Below are 18,643 nucleotides of genomic sequence, written 5' to 3'. Positions count from 1 at the left end.
CAGGGGGTCCAAAAAGGCAACAGTACAGGCAGGGAAAAGGCTAGTAATGTCGTCCGGGAGATCAGGCAAGAGGTTGATAACAGGAAATCCGATAGGCTAAGGTACAGGCAGGGAATAGGCAAAAGGCGTTGTTAGTGAGGCAGGCAAAAATGATCATACACGGGGAGGAGTAAATTCTGGGAAAATCAGAGCTCCGAATAGAAATGTGTCACAAGACAAACAATACCTCACAATGATGGGGTGCAAAGAACTGAACTAAATAGTGTGTGATAATGACATACAGGTGTGTGAACAGGTGATCAGAATTCAGGTGATTGGGATCTGGAGAGTGAACTGCATTCAGGGGATCTATGTGTTTGAGAGTGGGAGCTGGAAAGTGGGCTGGAAAGTGAGCTGCATTCAGGGGATCTACGTGTTTGAGAGTGTGAGTTGGAAGCAGACGTAACATCTATCCTGCCCTGATTCAGAATATATAATTTTTTATAGCCATGGCACACTTTTTTAAGAGCAGTGCTAGAGGCATCACTAGATACCCGGGTTCATCTTATAAAAGTCCTAACATGGTCCTCAATGACGTCCTGGTAACTAACAGGAAGTAGACAAAAGTCCCCCAGAGAATGCTCCTTTGGGACCTTCATGAAACGTCCCCTTGTGGTCATTGAATGTCCCATGGATAACATCCTATCAGAACCAAATAGGAACATTTTCCCAACGTTCCCTAATGACCATCAAAATACCTTATAACGTTATACTGGGACCAAACTGGGACCTGTACTGAACATGCTCTTATGGTCCCTCGGTTAACGTCATGTTTCAATGTTCCTAGAACGTTCTCAGAACGTCAGTTGGATAACGTCTCGCCAAAACCCTTAAAGGGACCTATTGGGAACATCGCCTAATGTTCTTAGGACATCCCCTGTTTGCTGGGTAAACTCATGTTTAGACCTAGATGTAACTCTTAGTAGCAACTGGTGTATGTCCTGTCTTCTCTAAAATATAGAGATTATGTAGAAATTTAAAATTGAGAAACAAACATTCTGAGCCAGAACTAGAGGTATTTTCGTGTGCAAAAATACTTGGGACTAACAGGGTTAAGACACTGTAAATCATAATGACCTGCTATGAAAATAAATACATACATTTATTATTTTGAAGAGATCAAGCATTTGTTCTCAAACAACTTTTTTATTATAACTGTGTTATATACAGTTGAGAGCACAGAGAGTAGACAACACAATACTGAACAGAGTGATACTGAATAGACTAGAGTCTTGTGTGAGAGCACATATGCATCACACAGGGTTTGGCATCAAAGGACGTGACAGAATGTTCTCAGGAGAGCAGCTGTCCATGCCAGGCACCAAGCAAGCTTCCCCTTTACTCCAGTATACCATCCTCTCTGTTTCTCACTCCATAGTTTTCCCTGATATAATTTTATTTTTTCTACTTTGCCTTTTCTAGCTTTCACACACACACACACACACACACACACACACACACACACACACACACACACACACACACACACACACACACACACACACACACACACACACACACACACACACACACACACACACACTCCCCCTCCCACCCCATCCCTCTTTTTCTCCATCATTTCTCTTTTTCTCCACACACACACACACACACACACACACACACACACACACACACACACACACTCCCCCTCCCACCCCATCCCTCTTTTTCTCCATCATGCTATCCCCGCTATATCTGGCAAAGCCCTTAGACATGCCAAGGGGAGACACAATGTGAAGGCATCCTGCTACAGCCCTGCTGTCTTCCGGCATGTTAGCAGCTGGTCAAAGTAAAGTCAGATCCTTCTGCACTCGGTGCGAAGGCTGTCAGAGGAACAGGCACACATAGAAATCATAAGAGGATTTTTGCATATATTTTCTTGTTTTATTTGTGCTGGCCATTCATCAACATTTGTAAAAATGGCATTCTCACGGATATGTATTCAATTCACCATGGGTCTACACAACTCCTAAACTGTAAGTAGAAAGAAGGAATCTTGCCATGTTTGACTGTTTTTTCTCCTCTGTGAACAATGATTTATTATTGCTCTTAGTTTGTTGTTGTTGCCATTTGGTTTTGAGATGAGTAAGGAAAAGGTGGATGGCTATGTTACGATTAGAATTTTATAAGGCTCTGAAAATAAGAATATTCATTATTTATGCCTGAGAATCGCTCCCAGGTTGTCCATTCTCTCTCACGTGGACATTATTCTTCACGGTCTCTTCCCATTGTAGCACTCATCTTTTACAGAGTTCTGTTTAATAAGAAACTTGCTCTTGGTTATTATTTTTGCTCATTTATTTATGATGGAAGTGTTTTTTAATGGACCCAAACTAATTTGAAACATAATTATACATTTTACCTTAAATTGATGCTAAGCTATTCTATGAAATTGACATTTTATGAATTAAGCTATAAAAAAAATTACAATGAGTAGAAGAGGGAGACTGGACTGTAATCGTCACATAAGCACTTTAGTGCAATTAGTCTGATTTCCATGCAGGCATTCTGTTCATTGTTATGTGCGTGTCGTCCTAATGGTGCTTCTCTTCCTCTAGCTCCAGATGGCCACCCTGCAGCAGCAGCAGAACTCTCTGATGAGAAAGGTGAAGAGGACCCTGCCTAGCCCTCCTCCAGAAGAAAGCAGTCTCCCCATCGTCACCCCAGCCATGTCCCACATGTACAGCAGCCCACCGGGGATGCAGCCCCAGAGGGTGCTGCCAAGGCCCGCCCAGGGGGTCACTAAGGCTGGCCTGCTGAGCGAGCTGAAGGCCGTGGAGCAGGAGTCTACCAAGCTCCGCAAGCAGCAGCAGGAGCTGGAGGAGGAGGAGAAGGAGATTGACGCCAAGCTGCGGTACCTGGAACTAGGCATCCATCAGCGCAAGGAGACCCTGGTGAAGGAGAGGGAGAGGAGGGAGCTGGCCTACATGCGCTGCATGGGCGACGCCCGTGACTACATGTCGGACACCGAGCTTAACAACCTGAGGATGGTTGCGGCCACGGGGACGTTCGATGGTAACGGTCTGCTGACGAGGCCCAGCACGGCGCCGCTGAGCCAGTTCACCAACGACCTCGGCCCGGCCTCCCAGTACCCGCCCACCTCCTCCTACATGGCCTATCAGTACCCACAGAGCCAGCCCACACCCACACAGCAGCCAACCGCTGCTTACCAACAGATCGGTTTCCAGCCCCCTCAGTACCCAACAGCTGGCCAGCCCCAGCCAGGCACCTTCCAGCCACACCCACCCCAAGGCCCAGGTTACCAGACCCAGCCAGGCTACCCAGCCCACGGGGGCTATGGCCAACCTTCCTACCATACAGACCTGGGCATGCAGCAGCATAGCCACCAGGGTTTCCAGCCTCCCAACCCCTCTATCCCAGGCCAACACCTCCCCTACCCAGGTCAGAGCCCCTACCCCGGCCAGGGGATGTCCTATCAGCCCCAGGCTGAGATCCTTACTGTCCACCAGAGGCCTCGTCAGACCTCCCTGGCTGACCTGGAACAGAAGCTGCCCACCAACTACGAAGTGATCAGTAACCCTGCCGTCTCGGTGGCCACATCAGCTCCAGACACCTGCTTTGGCACAGTCTATTCCTCTAACACCATGCCCAACGCTTACGGGCAGTACCGCCCCCCGGAACCTGTGCTGACCCACGGAGTGGACAGTCCCACATCAGCCTATGCTGCAGACGGCCTCTACACCTCCAACCTGGAGCAGAATATCCCCAGGAACTACGTCATGATTGACGACATCAGCGAGCTGACCAAAGAGAACACGGGCCCTGCTGTTGATGCTCTTGGCCATCCAATAGGAGGACGCTACGGTGAGAACGGCCCCGTGCGCCAGACTGGCTACGGCAATGAGCCTGTGGACCCGTACATGCCTGCAGGCACCACGGGCTACCACCAGCAGGGCGCTGTGGACCCCCGGACCAGCACTACTGGGGGATCTTCTTATTACTATGACGACTATAATAAACACCCCAGCACAACACGTCCAGGGGGCCCAGGGCCCCAGAAACACCCATCCAAGAACCTGGCCCCTGCCGTGGTCTCCTCCGGTAAGCGCAGCAAGCACAGGAAGCAAGGAATGGAGCAGAAGATCTCAAAGTTCTCCCCCATCGAGGAGGCGCGGGACGTGGAGTCTGACCTGGCCTCTTACACCATGACCACCTCTACCGGCGGCAGCTGCACCTTGGTGTCCCGGTCCGGGGTGAAGAAGAGCGGCTACGACCAGCAGAAGTACTATGGCGGCCAGCCGGGAAGCCGGGAAGCCCTGGAAGAGGAGGACCGGATGTATGGCTCGGGGAGATCCCGGTCGACAGGCTACGGCATGGACAAGATCTCCTCCAGGGACTCCTCAGGCTACAGGAGCAAGTCCTACGAGAGGGACGCCTTGGAGCGGTCTCAGAGAGGCAACCGCGGTGGACGGAACTCAGAGGAGGAGAGCCCCCTCAGCCCCGTGGGGAAGCCTGTGGGGATCGGACGAGGCGGCACCGGGGTACCAGGGGATCCCCATGACGTGAGGAACCAGTACGGCTCCAGCCACTCCCTGCCGGACGTCCAGGATCACCACATGAAGGACCTGCCCAGGAGCCACGTGTACAAACCAGATGACCCATACCTTGTAGACGACATGCACGCAGCTGTGTCGGACAGCGAAGGTAACTGGTGCTGAATGCCACTAACTGCCTGACCTCCTCTGTCTCTCTGTCTGCTGGAAAGAGTCTGTATGCCAAGTGTGGTCTTCAGAGCAGCACGACGGCTCCTTCTGTTATGTGACTGTTTGAAAAGACGCGCATGTTGTGCCCAATGCATAAACCGCATATGCCTATGTTTCGTACATCTTTTTCTGTTTTTGCATGCTGAAAACATTTCCATTTTTTGAGTTTTGTGATTTTACACGTTTTTGCTGTTTTTTGTTTGACTCTGAAAGACTTTGCATGTTTTTGAGACTTTGGGCCGTCTTTTTGTCTGCCGTCTGCATGGGTTCAGTTCAGTCTGCATGTCTCTCTTCTTCTCCTCTCTACACATAACAAAACAAAAGGAAACTGACTGATGTTAATCTTTGTTGTCCAAAAGCCTATCATTTGGGTCAGGAGGAGACGGACTGGTTTGAGAAGCCGAGGGAGGCTCGCGCCAACCGCTCCAGACACCATGGGAGCGCAGGCCACATCTCCACAGGTAGACAACAGACCAGCGCCAACGTGAAGCACACCTACCACGACTACGACGAGCCCCCCGAGGAGCAGGACCTGTGGCCTCAGGATGAGTACAACAACCAACCTCGCCACCCCTCGTCCACCTCATCATCCCGTGACCACCGTGGTTACCATGGCAGTAGCGGCGGCAGTTCGGCGAGGCACTCATCTTCCCGCCACTCTGGCGAGGAGCCCCGGTCGTCCAGCCGCTCCTCCAGAACACACCCCAAAGACCCATCCACCCGCTCTGAGGGCCGTGGATCCTCCTCCACCCAGAAGAGGGGAGGCTCGGAACCCCGTTCCTCCCGGGAGGGCTACCGGGATCGGGACTCTGGGGACTACTCCTCCCGTGATCCGGCCTCCGGACACCACCGCGAGGGCACCGGGGGCAGGGGTCAAAGGCCGCCGGGCTCATCTTCCAGGAGACAGGAGGGGGTGCCCTCTACAGGGGCCAAGCAGGGCCAGGGGCAGCAACCCCAGGCTGGTCCAGGGGGGCCCCAGCAGCAGGGGCAGCGTTCCAGTGGGCAGTCCCAGTCAGGCAGGCAGCCTGGGTCTCAGGGGCCAGACGGGGGACAGCCAGCCCAGCAGCCTGGCCAGCAGCAACAACGCACCCAGCAGCAGCAGCAGCAGCAGCAGCAGCAGCAGCAGCAGCCCCTGCAGCAGAGCCAGCTTCCTCAGACCACTGCTGGGGGGCCTCAGGCCAATCCAGGGACCGCAGGGCCAGGTCCCATGGCAGGAGCAGGGACAGGACCAGGGACAGGACCAGGTACAGGACCAGGTACAGGACCAGGGGCAGGACCAGGAGCGGCACAGCACCAGGATAAACCTGGCCAGACTCCGGCACAAGGCCGGCAGCCAGCTGGACCCACCGCGGGCCAGTCACCAACCACAGCCGTAAGTACATCTTGGATGAGGTTGGTATTTCAAGATCCATTGAATGTCATGTGAAAATGTATGCCATCTTACTTTCCACCTCTTGGTGAACAGCTAGACAGTAATGATTTTGTTCCCCTCTCTTTCTGTTCTGTGACAGGCGACTCCTGCTACACCTGCAGCAGCCATTGGGGGGGCGAAACCTGCAGCAGCGATTGGGGGGGCAGCAGCAGCACAGCCTCCCAAGACAGTCACACCCCCCCTCACAGGCATTGGTGAGACTGACATCTCCCCTATAGTCACATTACATACTTCCCAAACACAGAATTACATACTACCCAAACACAGAATGACATACTACCCAAACACAGAATGACATACTACCCAAACACAGAATGACATACTACCCAAACACAGAAGGACATACTACCCAAACACAGAAGGACATACTACCCAAACACAGAATGACATACTACCCAAATCACAGAATGACATACTACCCAAATCACAGAATGACATACTACCCAAATCACAGAATGACATACTACCCAAATCACAGAATGACATACTACCCAAACAGAATGACATACTACCCAAACACAAATGTACATACTACCTAAACACAGAATGACATACTACCTAAACACAGAATGACAAGCCCCTGACATACTTGGGCTCCCGAGTGGCGCAGCGGTGTAAGGCACTGCATCTCAGTGCTAGAGGCGTCACTACAGTCCCTGGTTCAAGCCCAGGCTGTACCACAACCGGCCGTGATCAGGAGTCCCATAGGGCGGCGCACAATTGGCACATCGTCGTCCGGGTTAGGGGTGGGTTTGGCTGGGGTAGGCCGACATTGTAAAATCAGAATTTGTTCTTAACTGACTTGCCTAGTTAAATAAAGGTTAAATGAAATAAATAAAAATACCATCTGACAGTGCTATTGTTGTTCCTCTGCAGGCTCTAAAGCAGCCCCTCCTGGAGGGATAGGTAGCAGGCCTGGTGGGATCGGCAGTGCAGCGGCAGGCCAGCCCCCAGCGGACGGGGGAAACGTTCTCACCAATATCCTGGGAGGGGCGGGAGGGGCTGCCGAGCAGGCAGGGAAACTGGGTGATGGTAAGGCCCTGAGTGCCTGAATACTGGAAAACTGACACATATACACTGGGTGCATCTCAAATGGCACCCTATTCCCATACAGTGCACTCCTTTTAGCCAGAGCCCTATGGGCCTTGGTCAAAAGTAGTGCACTATAGAGGGAATAGGGTACAATTTGGGACACAACAAGAGTCTGATGTGGAAGGAATTACAGTTGAAGAAATTCTGTATGGTGTGTGTTTGTTCAGTGGTGGAAAAAGTATGGAAAATTGTCATACTTGAGTAAAAGTAAAGATACCTTAATAGAAAATGATTCAAGTATAAGTGAAAGTCACCCAGTATAATACTACTTGAGTAAAAGTATTTTGTTTTAAATATACACTACCGGTCAAAAGTTTTAGAACACCTACTCATTCAAGGGTTTTTCTTTATTTTTACTATTTTCTTGAATAATAGTGAAGACATCAAAACTATGAAATAACACATATGGAATCATTTAGTAACCAAAAAAGAGTTGAACAAATCAAAAATATATGTAATATTTCAGATTCCACCCTTTGCCTTATGACAGCTTTGTACACTCGTGGCATTCTCTCAACCAGCTTCACCTGGAATGCTTTTCCATCAGCCTTGAAGGAGTTCCCACATATGCGTAGCACTTGTTGGCTGCTTTCCCTTCACTCTGCGGTCTGACTCACCCCTAACCATCTCAATTGGGTTGAGGTCGGGGGATTGTGGAGGGCAGGTAATTTGATGCAGAACCATCACTCTCCTTCTTGGTAAAATAGCCCGTACACAGCCTGGAGCTGTGTTGGGTCATTGTCCTGATGAAAAAGAAATGATAGGCCCTCTAAGCCCAAACCAGATGGCATGGCATATCGCTGCAGAATGCTGTGGTAGCCATGCTGGTTAAGTGTGCCTTTAATTCTAAATAAATCAGACAGTGTCACCAGCAAAGCACCCCCACACCTCCTCCATGGAGGAAATACACATGCGGAGATCATACGTTCACTCACACCACGTCTCACAAAGACACAGTGGTTGGAACCAAAATTCTCTAATTTGGACTCCAGACCAGAGAACACATTGGCACCGGTCTAATGTCCATTGCTCGTGTTTCTTGGCCCAAGCATGTCTCTTCTTATTATTGGTGTCCTTTAGTAGTGGTTTCTTTGCAGCAATTCAACCATGAAGGCCTGATGCACAAGGTCTCTTCTGAACAGTTGATGTTGAGATCTGTCTGTTACTTGAACTCTGTGAAGCATTTATTTGGGCTGCAATTTCTGAGGCTAGTAACTCTAATGAACTTATCCTCATGAGAGCCAGTTTCATCATAGCGCTTGATAGTTTTTCAAAGTTCATTAAATTTTCCGCATTGACTAACTTTCATGTCTTAAAGTAATGATGGACTGTCGTTTCTCTTTGCTTATTTGAGCTGTTCTTACCATAATGTGGACTAGGTTTTACCTATTTTACCAAATAGGGCTATCTTCTGTATACCAACCCCCCCCCCCCGCCTTGTCACAACACAACTGATTGACTCAAACACATTAAGAAGGAAAGAAATTCCACAAATGAACTTTTAAGAGGGCACATCTGTTAATTGAAATGCATTCCTGGTGACATCCTCGTGAAGCTGGTTGAGAGAATGCCAAGAATGTGCAAAGCTGTCATGGCAATGAGTGGCTATTTGAAGAATCTCAAATAGAAAATATACAGTGGCAAGAAAAAGTATGTGAACCCTTCGAAATAGCTGGATTTCTTCATACATAACTTGGTCATAACATTTGATCTGATATTCACCTAGGCCACAACAATAGACAAACACAGTCTGCTTAAACTAATAACACACAAACAATTATATGTTTTCATTTCTTTATTGAACACACCGTGTAAACATTCACAGTGCAGGGTGGGAAAAGTATGTGAACTCTTGGATTTAATAACTGGTTGACCCTCTTTTGGCAGCAAGAACTTCAACCAAACATTTTCTGTAGTTGCGGGTCAGACCTGCACAACAGTCAGGAGGAATTTTGGACCATTCCTCTTTACAAAACTGTTTCAGTTCAGCAATATTCATGGGATGTCTGGTGTGAACTGCTCTCTTGAGGTCATGCAACAGCATCTCAATCGGGTTGAGGTCAGGACTCTGACTGGAACGCTCAAGAAGGTGTATTTTCTACTGTTGAAGCCATTCTGTTGTTGAATTACTTCTGTGTTTTGGGTCGTTGTCCTGTTGCATCACCTAACCTCTGTTGCGCTTCAGTTGGCGGACAGATAGCCTAACATTCTCCTGCAGAATGTCTTGATTAACTTGGGAATTCATTTTTCTGTCGATGATAGCAAGCTGTCCAGGCCCTGAGGCAGCAAAGCAGCCCCAAACCATGATGCTCCCTCCACCATACTTTACAGTTGGGTTGAGGTTTTGATGTTGGTGTGCTGTGCCGTGTTTTCTCCACACATAGTGTTGTGTGTTCCTTCCAAACAACTCAACTGTAGTTTCATCTGTCCACAGAATATTTTGCCAGTAGCGCTGTGGAACATCCAGGTGCACTTTTGCAAACTTCAGACGTGCAGCAATGTTTTTATTGGACAGCAGTGGCTTCTTCCGTGGTGTCCTCCCATGAACACCATTCTTGTTTAGTGTTTTACATATCGTAGACTCATCAGCAGGGGGCGGCAGCGTAGCCTAGTGGTTAGAAACTAGTTGGACTAGTAACCGAAAGGTTGCAAGTTTAAATCCCCAAGCTGACAAGGTACAAATCTGTCGTTCTGCCCCTGAACAAGGCAGTTAACCCACTGTTCCTAGGCTGTCATTGAAAATAAGAATTTGTTCTTAACTGACTTGCCCAGTTAAATAAAGGTAAAATACATTTAAAAAGCAGAGAAGTTAGCATGTTCCAGAGATTTCTGTCAGTCTTTAGCTGACACTCTAGGATTCCTCTTAACCTCATTGAGCATTCTGCGCTGTGCTCTTGCAGTCATCTTTGCAGGACGGCCACTCCTAGGGAGAGGACAATTTGTGAACATCAAGGCTTTTAGAGATACTTTTGGAACCCTTTTCCAGCTTTATGCAAGTCAACAGTTCTTAGATCTGAGATCTCTTTTGTTCGAGGCATGGTTCACATCAGGCAATGCTTCTTGTGAATAGCAAACAAACATTTTGTGAGTTTTTTTTATAGGGCAAGGCAGCTCTAACCAACATCTCCAATCGTGTCTCATTGATTGGACTCCAGGTTAGCTGACTCCGGACTCCAATTAGCTTTTGGAGAAGTCATTGGCTTAGGGGGTTCACATACTTTTTCCAACCAACACTGTGAATGTTTAAATGATGTATTCAATGTAGACAATAAAAATACAATAATTTGTGTGTTATTAGTTTAAGCACACCATGTTTGTTTATTGTTGTGACTTAAATGAAGAACAGATCAAATTTGATGACCAATTTATGCAGAAATGCAGGTAATTCCAAAGGGTTCACATACTTTTTCTTGCCGCTGTATTTTGATTTGTTTAACACTTTTTTGGTTACTACATGATTCCATATGTGTTATTTCATAGTGTTGATGTCTTCACTATTATTCTACAATGTAGAAAATAGTAAAAATAAAGAAAAACCCTTGAATAAGTAGGTGTTTAAAAGATGTTGACCGATAGTGTACTTAAGTATCAAACGTAAATGTTATTGGTAAAATATACTCAAGTATCAAAAGTAAAAGTTTAAATTATTTCAAATTCTTATATCAAGCAAATCAGACGGCACCATTTTCTTGTTGATTTATTTACGTATAGCCGGGGGCACACTCCAACAATCAGACATCATTTACAAACGAAGCATGTGTTTAGTGAGTCCGCCAGATCAGAGGCAGTAGGGATGACCAGGAATGTTATTTTAATAAGTGTGTGAATTGGAGCATTTTCCTGTCCTGATAAGCATTCAAAAGTACTTTTCGGTGTCAGGGAAAATGTATGGAGTAATAAGTACATTATTTCCTATAGGAATGTATTGAAGTAAAAGTAAAAGTTGTCAGAAATATAAATAGTGAACAAAAACTACTTAAGTAGTACTATAAAGTATTTTTGCTTAAGTACTTTACACCGCTGTGTGTGTGTCCTTAGTCGGTGATGTTCTTTCTTAGTGATTGAATATAATACAAACATTGATCCTTTATAAGATGTACTGTACACACCTACTACAGAATATTCTGTGAAATGTACTAATGTACTATCTTACTGTCTTAAACATTATTTTCATTCCACCCCTTCCCCATCGATCTCTTTTACACAGCTATTTCTGGCCTCGGCAAGAAGTTCACTTCGTTTTGGTGAACGGAAGAGAGGAGGGTAAATGCGATGGATTTCTTTGTGATTTTCTTAGACGTAAAGCTTACTTAGTTGACACTTGCAGTTTGCTAGTGTGTTGTGGAAGTCCCAGGGGTGAGGGACAGCTTGTGTTTGTCTTGCAGGGTATGAGGAGTTGAGATGGAGAGGGATTGGAGGCTTGGTACTGGAAAAACCTATGAAACTGTTTACGGCATTTTATACATTTCACTATCACAAGGAAACGGAGGAGGAGGGAGGAGGAGGGTACCTGAGCGCACCAGTGAGTATCTCATTACCTCTCCCTTCCCTTGCGAGATGAATACATTTCTTAACACATTGGGGCTGCGGGCCTTGACTTCGGAGAAAAATGGTGTAATGAGGGATTTTTTTTAGAGGATAGTGAATCATCATTCTGTGGGCCCCAGTTTGTGTGTGTGAATGTGTGTACATGTATGTCTGTGTGTCCCTCCGTTTGTGTGTGTGCATGGAAGGACAGCATGATCCCCCTTGTCCTCTGCTTATTTCCATGTATATGAGTGTTTATTAAATATTGAAATATATTGAAATAGCTTTCATCTTTTTAGAAGTTAAATACTCACCCCTCAAAGTAGTAATACTATCACCAATGTTTAAGGTTAGGTTTAATGCAGTACGGGATACAGATTTGCATCCCCAATGGCACCCTGTTCCCTATATAGTGCACCACGTCTGCTCAGGGCCCATAGATATCTGGTCAAAAGTGCACTAGGTAGGGAATAAGGTGCCATTCGGGATGCAGGCAGTATCTTCAAGCTGTGGCAGCAGTCCCACACTGTGATGGATAAAAGTGTTGTATCAGCTGGATATTTGCATAGATTAACATAGATCCATGTCTGCATAATGCATAATGTAGTAGCATGAGTGAACTGATGACTCATTAAGTAGTGTAATTGTATATTCTGTCTGACCAGCTGGGTGCGTTCTTCTCTCTTTTTTTTCTCTCCTTTTCTTTCTTTCTCTCGCTCTCTTTCTCCCACTTGTTATTTTCACTCAACCCACGTTACCACCAATCAGAGCTGGAATCAAAGGATGCCTGGTCAGCACTGAACTCCCCAGACATGAGCACACAACATGATCAGAATTAGAATGGGTGGATGCTTTGTCAGCACTGGCTGGGATTTCCAGACATGAGCAGAGGATTGAGGAGAGGACGAAGTGGATGGATATCAAGTCAGAGCGGGCGTCCCAAGCATGAGCAAACTATTCAAGAGAGACTTCTGCTGCTGCCTCTGCTGGCTGTAAGTGAAATCAGATGTACATTAATCCAGCGTATGTGTGTCTCTCTGTGTGTGCGTGTGTGTATGTGTCTCTGTGTGCTCAGTTTATTGTGCATTTTCAGTTAATTGGTTCTCTGCTGTGTCAAGTCAGGTAAACAGAATGACTGTGTCCATGTTCTCACTCTGCTGGAGAGGTCAGAGGTTAGAGCCCAGGATAGGTCCAGGAGGTTTACCCGTTCACTTGTCCACACAGAGCACTATAATTAGCCAATGGATGAGCAGACTAACTATGGCTTTACTGTCCTTCCATGCACACACACGCACGGATACACAGACATGCACACACACGCACGCACGCACGCACACACACACGCACGCACACACAAACTGTGAAGCCCACAGAATGATGATTTACTAACCTATAAACAATCCCTCATTACATGGTAGAACGGACTTACACGGAGAGTAGCACTATAGAATTGTTTTGCAAACAAAATACATTTCAATGCATTTCTATTGGGCCCCTGTTCAAAACACATGAAGACTAATAGGGTCCCTGCTTTCTCTTTCTGGCCACTGCTATCTCTACTAGAACTAGTTATTATGGCATCTGGGTTGGGTTGACCGTGATATCATAGGCCGTGACGCCAGGTGCCTCTCTGTGTGTGGGGCAGGGGGTGAGGGATCCTGTGATCCAGTGCAGGGATCTAGAGATAAACCCAGCTCAGTGCCTCTTTGAGCAGCAGGCAAGCCTTCTCAGCCCCTGGGATTACTGACAATCCCAGCAGGGCTCTGATTGGCTGCAACCGCCAGGGGAGGGAGGGGCGTGGGACATAGTGGGCCGCCCGGGGAGGGAGGGGCTTGGGACATAGTGGGCGAGTTTGTTTTGCAAGGGCCTGGTGGCCCGGGTGGGCGGAGTTTGCACATTTTAGGCCATTACATTGGTCCTTAAGTGAAATGACCACCCACCCGGGGCACCGGGCCATGCCAAACGAATTAGCCCAGTGACACGTAGGGGGGAGTAGTGAAACTGGAAGCACTCAGCGTGACTGTCTTTGGCCAGTTGTGAGGTCTTAGATAGGGGGTGTGGTCTCTTTTAGTGAGGTGTCAACTCGTGGTGGGTGTGGCCTACTACTGTACAGCCGCGTTAGAAGTATAGCGTAACTAATCTATGAGGGGAAAGGTCACGAGCAACACTCAGTACATTAGGATGAAACTTTCTAATCAGTCATATTGTAGAGCTTGTATTTATTGCCTTATTTTAGAGCTCGGAGCTTTAAAAAAAAAAAAAAGACTTTGTTCAACATCAAAAAGTATTGTTATAGAGAGTTTTACAATAATTCCCTGGTATTAGGGTGTGGGATTGGTTCCCATGGTAAATAGAGTCTGGCACTAGAATGTTAGCCACTGGATGACCCTCCATGCTGCATGAGCTCTGGCTCAGGGATTTAAGGGAATACTGTGAATAAAGACCGTGGTTCTCTCGTTCTCTCTCTCTGTCCCTGTTTCTTTCTCTCGTTCTCTCTCTCTGTCCCCGTTTCTTTCTCTTGTTCTCTCTCTCTCTCTCTCTTTCCCTCTCCTTTTGTCTGTTTTCTCTCTCTCAATTCAATTGACATTTTCAATTCAAAGGGCTTAATTGGCATGGGAAACATACTGTATGTTTACATCTCTTTCTCGCTTTTAAGGACACTGAGCTGAACCATGTGTGAGGAATGAGAATGGAATTGTGTGTATATGTGTGCCCTTTTGTCTGCCTGTAGGGCAGGCGTGTGCGCACACACATAGTTACCCCTCCCGCGGTACAGTATAACAGTCCCTACAGCTCTCCGCTGCCCCCTTGAGGCGAAATCAAGTCCTGAAATCGTTCAAATCAAATCACAGTTTATTTGTCGCATGCACAGATCAGCAGATGTTAAAGCAGGTGTTGCAAAACGCTTACGTATCTAGCTCCAGCAATGCAGTGTCTAACAGTGCAATACTGATACACAAATACCCCCCCCCCACACACACACAAAAACAAAAACAGAAATGAAGAAATATCAGAATGAGCAATGTCAGAGTCCTGAATATAAATATGTGGTCGTGTATAGGCAGTCTGGACAATGTATAAGTAGGAAAAGGTACCGGATGTCCAGCAGTAGTTACATAGGATGAGCTACAGTATGTCTAGAACACAGTACGTACATATAAAGTGACTAATCAATTAGTTAGCTTCATTTCTCAGAGATCAAATAAAATGTCAACAAAATAATGTTGCAGGAACTCTATGGGGCAGTAATGAACACATCTCTGTGTACTGTAAATGGTATGCCCTGTGTTTTGCCTGTGTTTGTCATATGATTCAAATGCCTGTGACATATTGGATCCTAATGCAACACATACCGTATAGATTCAGTGCATATTGTTCTCGTAGCGTTGCAACATTCTGGTACGTTTCCCAGAAATCCCTGGTTTTCCAGAAATCCCATTTGTAAGGTTCCTGGAATCACGAGGAAATAAACTGAAAATCTGGGATTCTTCCAACCGGGAAGATGGACAATCTGGGAGTTTTGGGAAAGTTACCAGAATTTTGGAACCTTTAGTTCTCAGTATAAATGATCCCCAGATGAGTGACACTGATCTTTGTCCTTGTGTTTTCAGATACACCAACAGAATGCCAGGGAGAGCCTGCCTCACAGCTCCCGTAAGAGAGTGAATAAGACAGATAGAATCCTCACCTCCCTGTCGGTTGTCTGCTTCCTGAGAGATATAACTCCTGATCCAGGTACAGGACAGGGAGCTGTCACACACCTTAGGCTTGGCTTCGGCATCTCTCAGCTCAGGGGGACAGCAACGGAGGATGCTGTTTTTTCATCTGAATGTCTTGTATCACTCGCTGAGGTTCTCCTGTTGGAAAACCAGGCCAGATGGGAGCGTTTGTAGTTGAGGGAAGCTTCATAGTGCCCTCTACAGGGCATTGAGGGGAAGTCACTCTGTCTGAGGAATCCACATCTACTCGGGCCAAGTCCCAAATGACACCCTATTCCCTATTTAGTGCACTACTTTCGACCAGGGTCCATTGGGCTCTGGTCAAAAGTCGTGTATTATATAGGAAATATATAGGAAATAGGGGACCATTTGGGATGCAGGGTCTGTCTGAGGAGTCCACATCTGACCAGAATCATTCATGACTCCACGCTTTTGTGTCCAAAGGGCCTTTTTACAGCATCACCATTATAACGCAATGGAGGAGGTAGATCGAGGTGCACAGCTCATAGGTTTTACTAGTACCAAAGAGACTTCTTCGCTAACTATGACTCTCTAACTACTACACCGGAGGAGGCAAGACGTTACTACGGCGACAGACAAAACAAACAAACAATGCCCCTGTTATTAAACCCTTGAATGCTTGGTTTCTATGATCTCTACATTCCAGTATAGGGAACGATGACCCTTTCTTTGAATGTGTTTTTATTTCTCGTCCACCTGTTGTGATGATATGATGTCTACAGAATGCAACATGTACACGTGGACATGGGAATGCACGCACAATAATAATAATAATCGAATAGAAACTCATATCTTCTTCGATACTTTTTCCACCACCATGTCCAGAAGAGGGGCCACTAGACATTACTAGACGAGTAGGATCGTGAGAGGAGGAGGACACTACCAGTGTGCCCCACCAATGAGAGTGTGAGATCTACACAGAAGAGAGAACCAAACGGAGCGCAAGTAAGCGTGGCCACGGCTGTTTTTTGTTTTTTTGCCATCGCAAAGCCATCAGTTGTCAATCCCAGAGCACTTTGGGACTTTGTTGTTGTTTCGTTTCTTTTTATGAGCTATTTGTTGATTTATTTTCATCTTGTTTAGTTTCTTATCATTTTTGCCTGGTATTTTTTGGGAAAAGAAGAGCCTTATTCGGTACATATTTTTTACTTGTATACCTCATATGTTTTGAAACGTCCATATCATACCTTTCTTAATTTATTTTTTTGCACAAATGTATACTACTGTATGTATATACATCTAGCTAGAACACTGATAATGTAAATGATTAATTTGTGTATTTATGAATTTATATTTGTGACTGTTTTTTTTTCTTCATGTTTTTCTTTGGTAAATCTATTTATATTTGAATGGTCTATGGTTTTCTTATTTATTATCTTGTGTTTGAATAATTTGCTGGTTGATTTTAAAAGCAATAGCATGCAGAAAACGTTATACAGCACAATGGTGTTAATGTTGCTTAAATTCGTGCTTGGGAATATCTGAAACATGTTGATAAACATCAGTAAATGTGTCTGAGAGAGTTGCATAACCACACATACACACCTAAATCTCGACATTTACGCTAACACACACACACACACACACACACACACACACACACACACACACACACAGGATTGGTTGGAAGCAATCATAATTTCAAATGTTCTATGCAATGATTCATTTTGAAACTGGAAAAGACTCCAAAAAAGTTTAATATCATGATGACCAATGTTACTCACACGACTCCCGACATCATTGTGAACTGAAAGACGTCAGAAAACGGTTATGAACATGTTTGTACTTGTATGTATGGATCTTAATATTGAACTATTGAATCTAGACTTGTTTTTATTTTTGTGGCATGTTTAATAGTACCCCATCACCCCCCATACGGGGGACTTGTTGCCAAAGGGTTAACTGTATAGACTGTCAGTCATGAATGTCCAACATCTTGTTGCTAGAAGCATGGGTTTGCTTGGCTTCGTCCGGCTGTTTGTATGACCTCATTAAGTCTTGGCGTGTGTGTGGCTTGAGCAGGTTTCCACTGTGCCGTGGCGTGTTCGGCTTACAGTGACTGTCCAATCCGTGCTGCTATACAAACCTGTGATGCAGTTGGTCAAGGAATTCTCCATGTAAAATGTAATTGTGCGTATTACGGTCGGTGTATAATCTGAAGGGTGGGTGGGAGGGGGTTGTTTCTGGTATCTGATTGGTTGATCGGACCGTCCAACAAATAGAACTGTTTCGTATGCCTCACTGCATATCGGGATGGCTTCATGTGGTAATATATGACGTGGGAAACAACATTAAAGTGCTTTGAAGCCACTAAAAGGTACATTTAAAGAACAACAAATCAAGGTATTATTAGTAGTTGGAGGAACAATGGGGGAAATCCTGACCTCCACTTAGTCGTGCATTCATTTCACTGGGAGACTAAGTGAAAATGTGACTTAAATTGAAGGTAAGATACGCCCTTAAATGAACAGAAGCATGTGTAGAACTCAATCAGTGAACCGCTGAACCTTCCATATCCAAGGCCAACCTAGAGGGAACCTCCAGGGAACCTAGAGGGAACCTAAAGGGAACCTACAGTACTGTCAGCCAAGTCCGAGAGACTCGACATGCTGCTGACCTAGGTAGTCGTTTACCAAATCAGGGCACTTATAATGAAAGCACAAGCCTGACTGGTAACAGTTTGTTGCTATACTGTCTGTAAAGACACAGAAATATGACACACCAATAGGAAATGTGTTGACAATTTCAAGGCGAGGTAAAACAAATCAAGTACCTCATGTCATTAATATGAATGAGTGTGGGTAGAATTAATCACAGAGGGTCCTTAGTGGTGGTTAGGTATAGATAGATGCATGCTCACCATCTTCATGGAGACGTTGTGGTCGATAAGAGAAGAGGTGCATGTGACAGAACAGCCATCCCTGACTGTAGCCGTCCAGCAAGACACAAGGACAGACAGACATTGTCACTGTAAATACAGATGGATTCTTCTGTACAGCGTTTGAGTTCATAGTAAGGCCGTCTTGTGCATCCCCACGCTGTACTTGCTGCCAACTTTTGTGCTTTTGTGTATAATATAATATTTATTA

The 18,643-nt window shown here is 45.9% G+C and overlaps 1 protein-coding gene across 2 annotated transcripts in view; it reads left to right on the top strand.

Annotated features, from left to right (window-relative positions):
• The window catches only part of LOC139542924 (protein bassoon-like), a 125,775-nt gene extending 108,605 nt beyond the window's left edge, over positions 1 to 17,170 (top strand). For both annotated transcript variants that reach the window (XM_071348914.1, XM_071348924.1), the window contains exons 6-13: positions 2,598 to 4,704; positions 5,123 to 6,135; positions 6,275 to 6,389; positions 7,072 to 7,227; positions 11,495 to 11,550; positions 11,673 to 11,809; positions 12,583 to 12,806; positions 15,426 to 17,170. In XM_071348914.1, coding sequence (XP_071205015.1) covers positions 2,598 to 4,704; positions 5,123 to 6,135; positions 6,275 to 6,389; positions 7,072 to 7,227; positions 11,495 to 11,535 — 3,432 coding nt within the window. In that variant the 3' untranslated portion in view covers positions 11,536 to 11,550; positions 11,673 to 11,809; positions 12,583 to 12,806; positions 15,426 to 17,170. The remainder of the gene's footprint in view (positions 1 to 2,597; positions 4,705 to 5,122; positions 6,136 to 6,274; positions 6,390 to 7,071; positions 7,228 to 11,494; positions 11,551 to 11,672; positions 11,810 to 12,582; positions 12,807 to 15,425) is intronic.
• Positions 17,171 to 18,643: the final 1,473 nt, after the last annotated feature.

This window comes from Salvelinus alpinus, chromosome 2 (genome assembly GCF_045679555.1).
Source record: "Salvelinus alpinus chromosome 2, SLU_Salpinus.1, whole genome shotgun sequence".
Classification (NCBI taxonomy): domain Eukaryota; kingdom Metazoa; phylum Chordata; class Actinopteri; order Salmoniformes; family Salmonidae; genus Salvelinus; species Salvelinus alpinus.
This window is presented reverse-complemented; position numbering and strand designations above follow the sequence as displayed.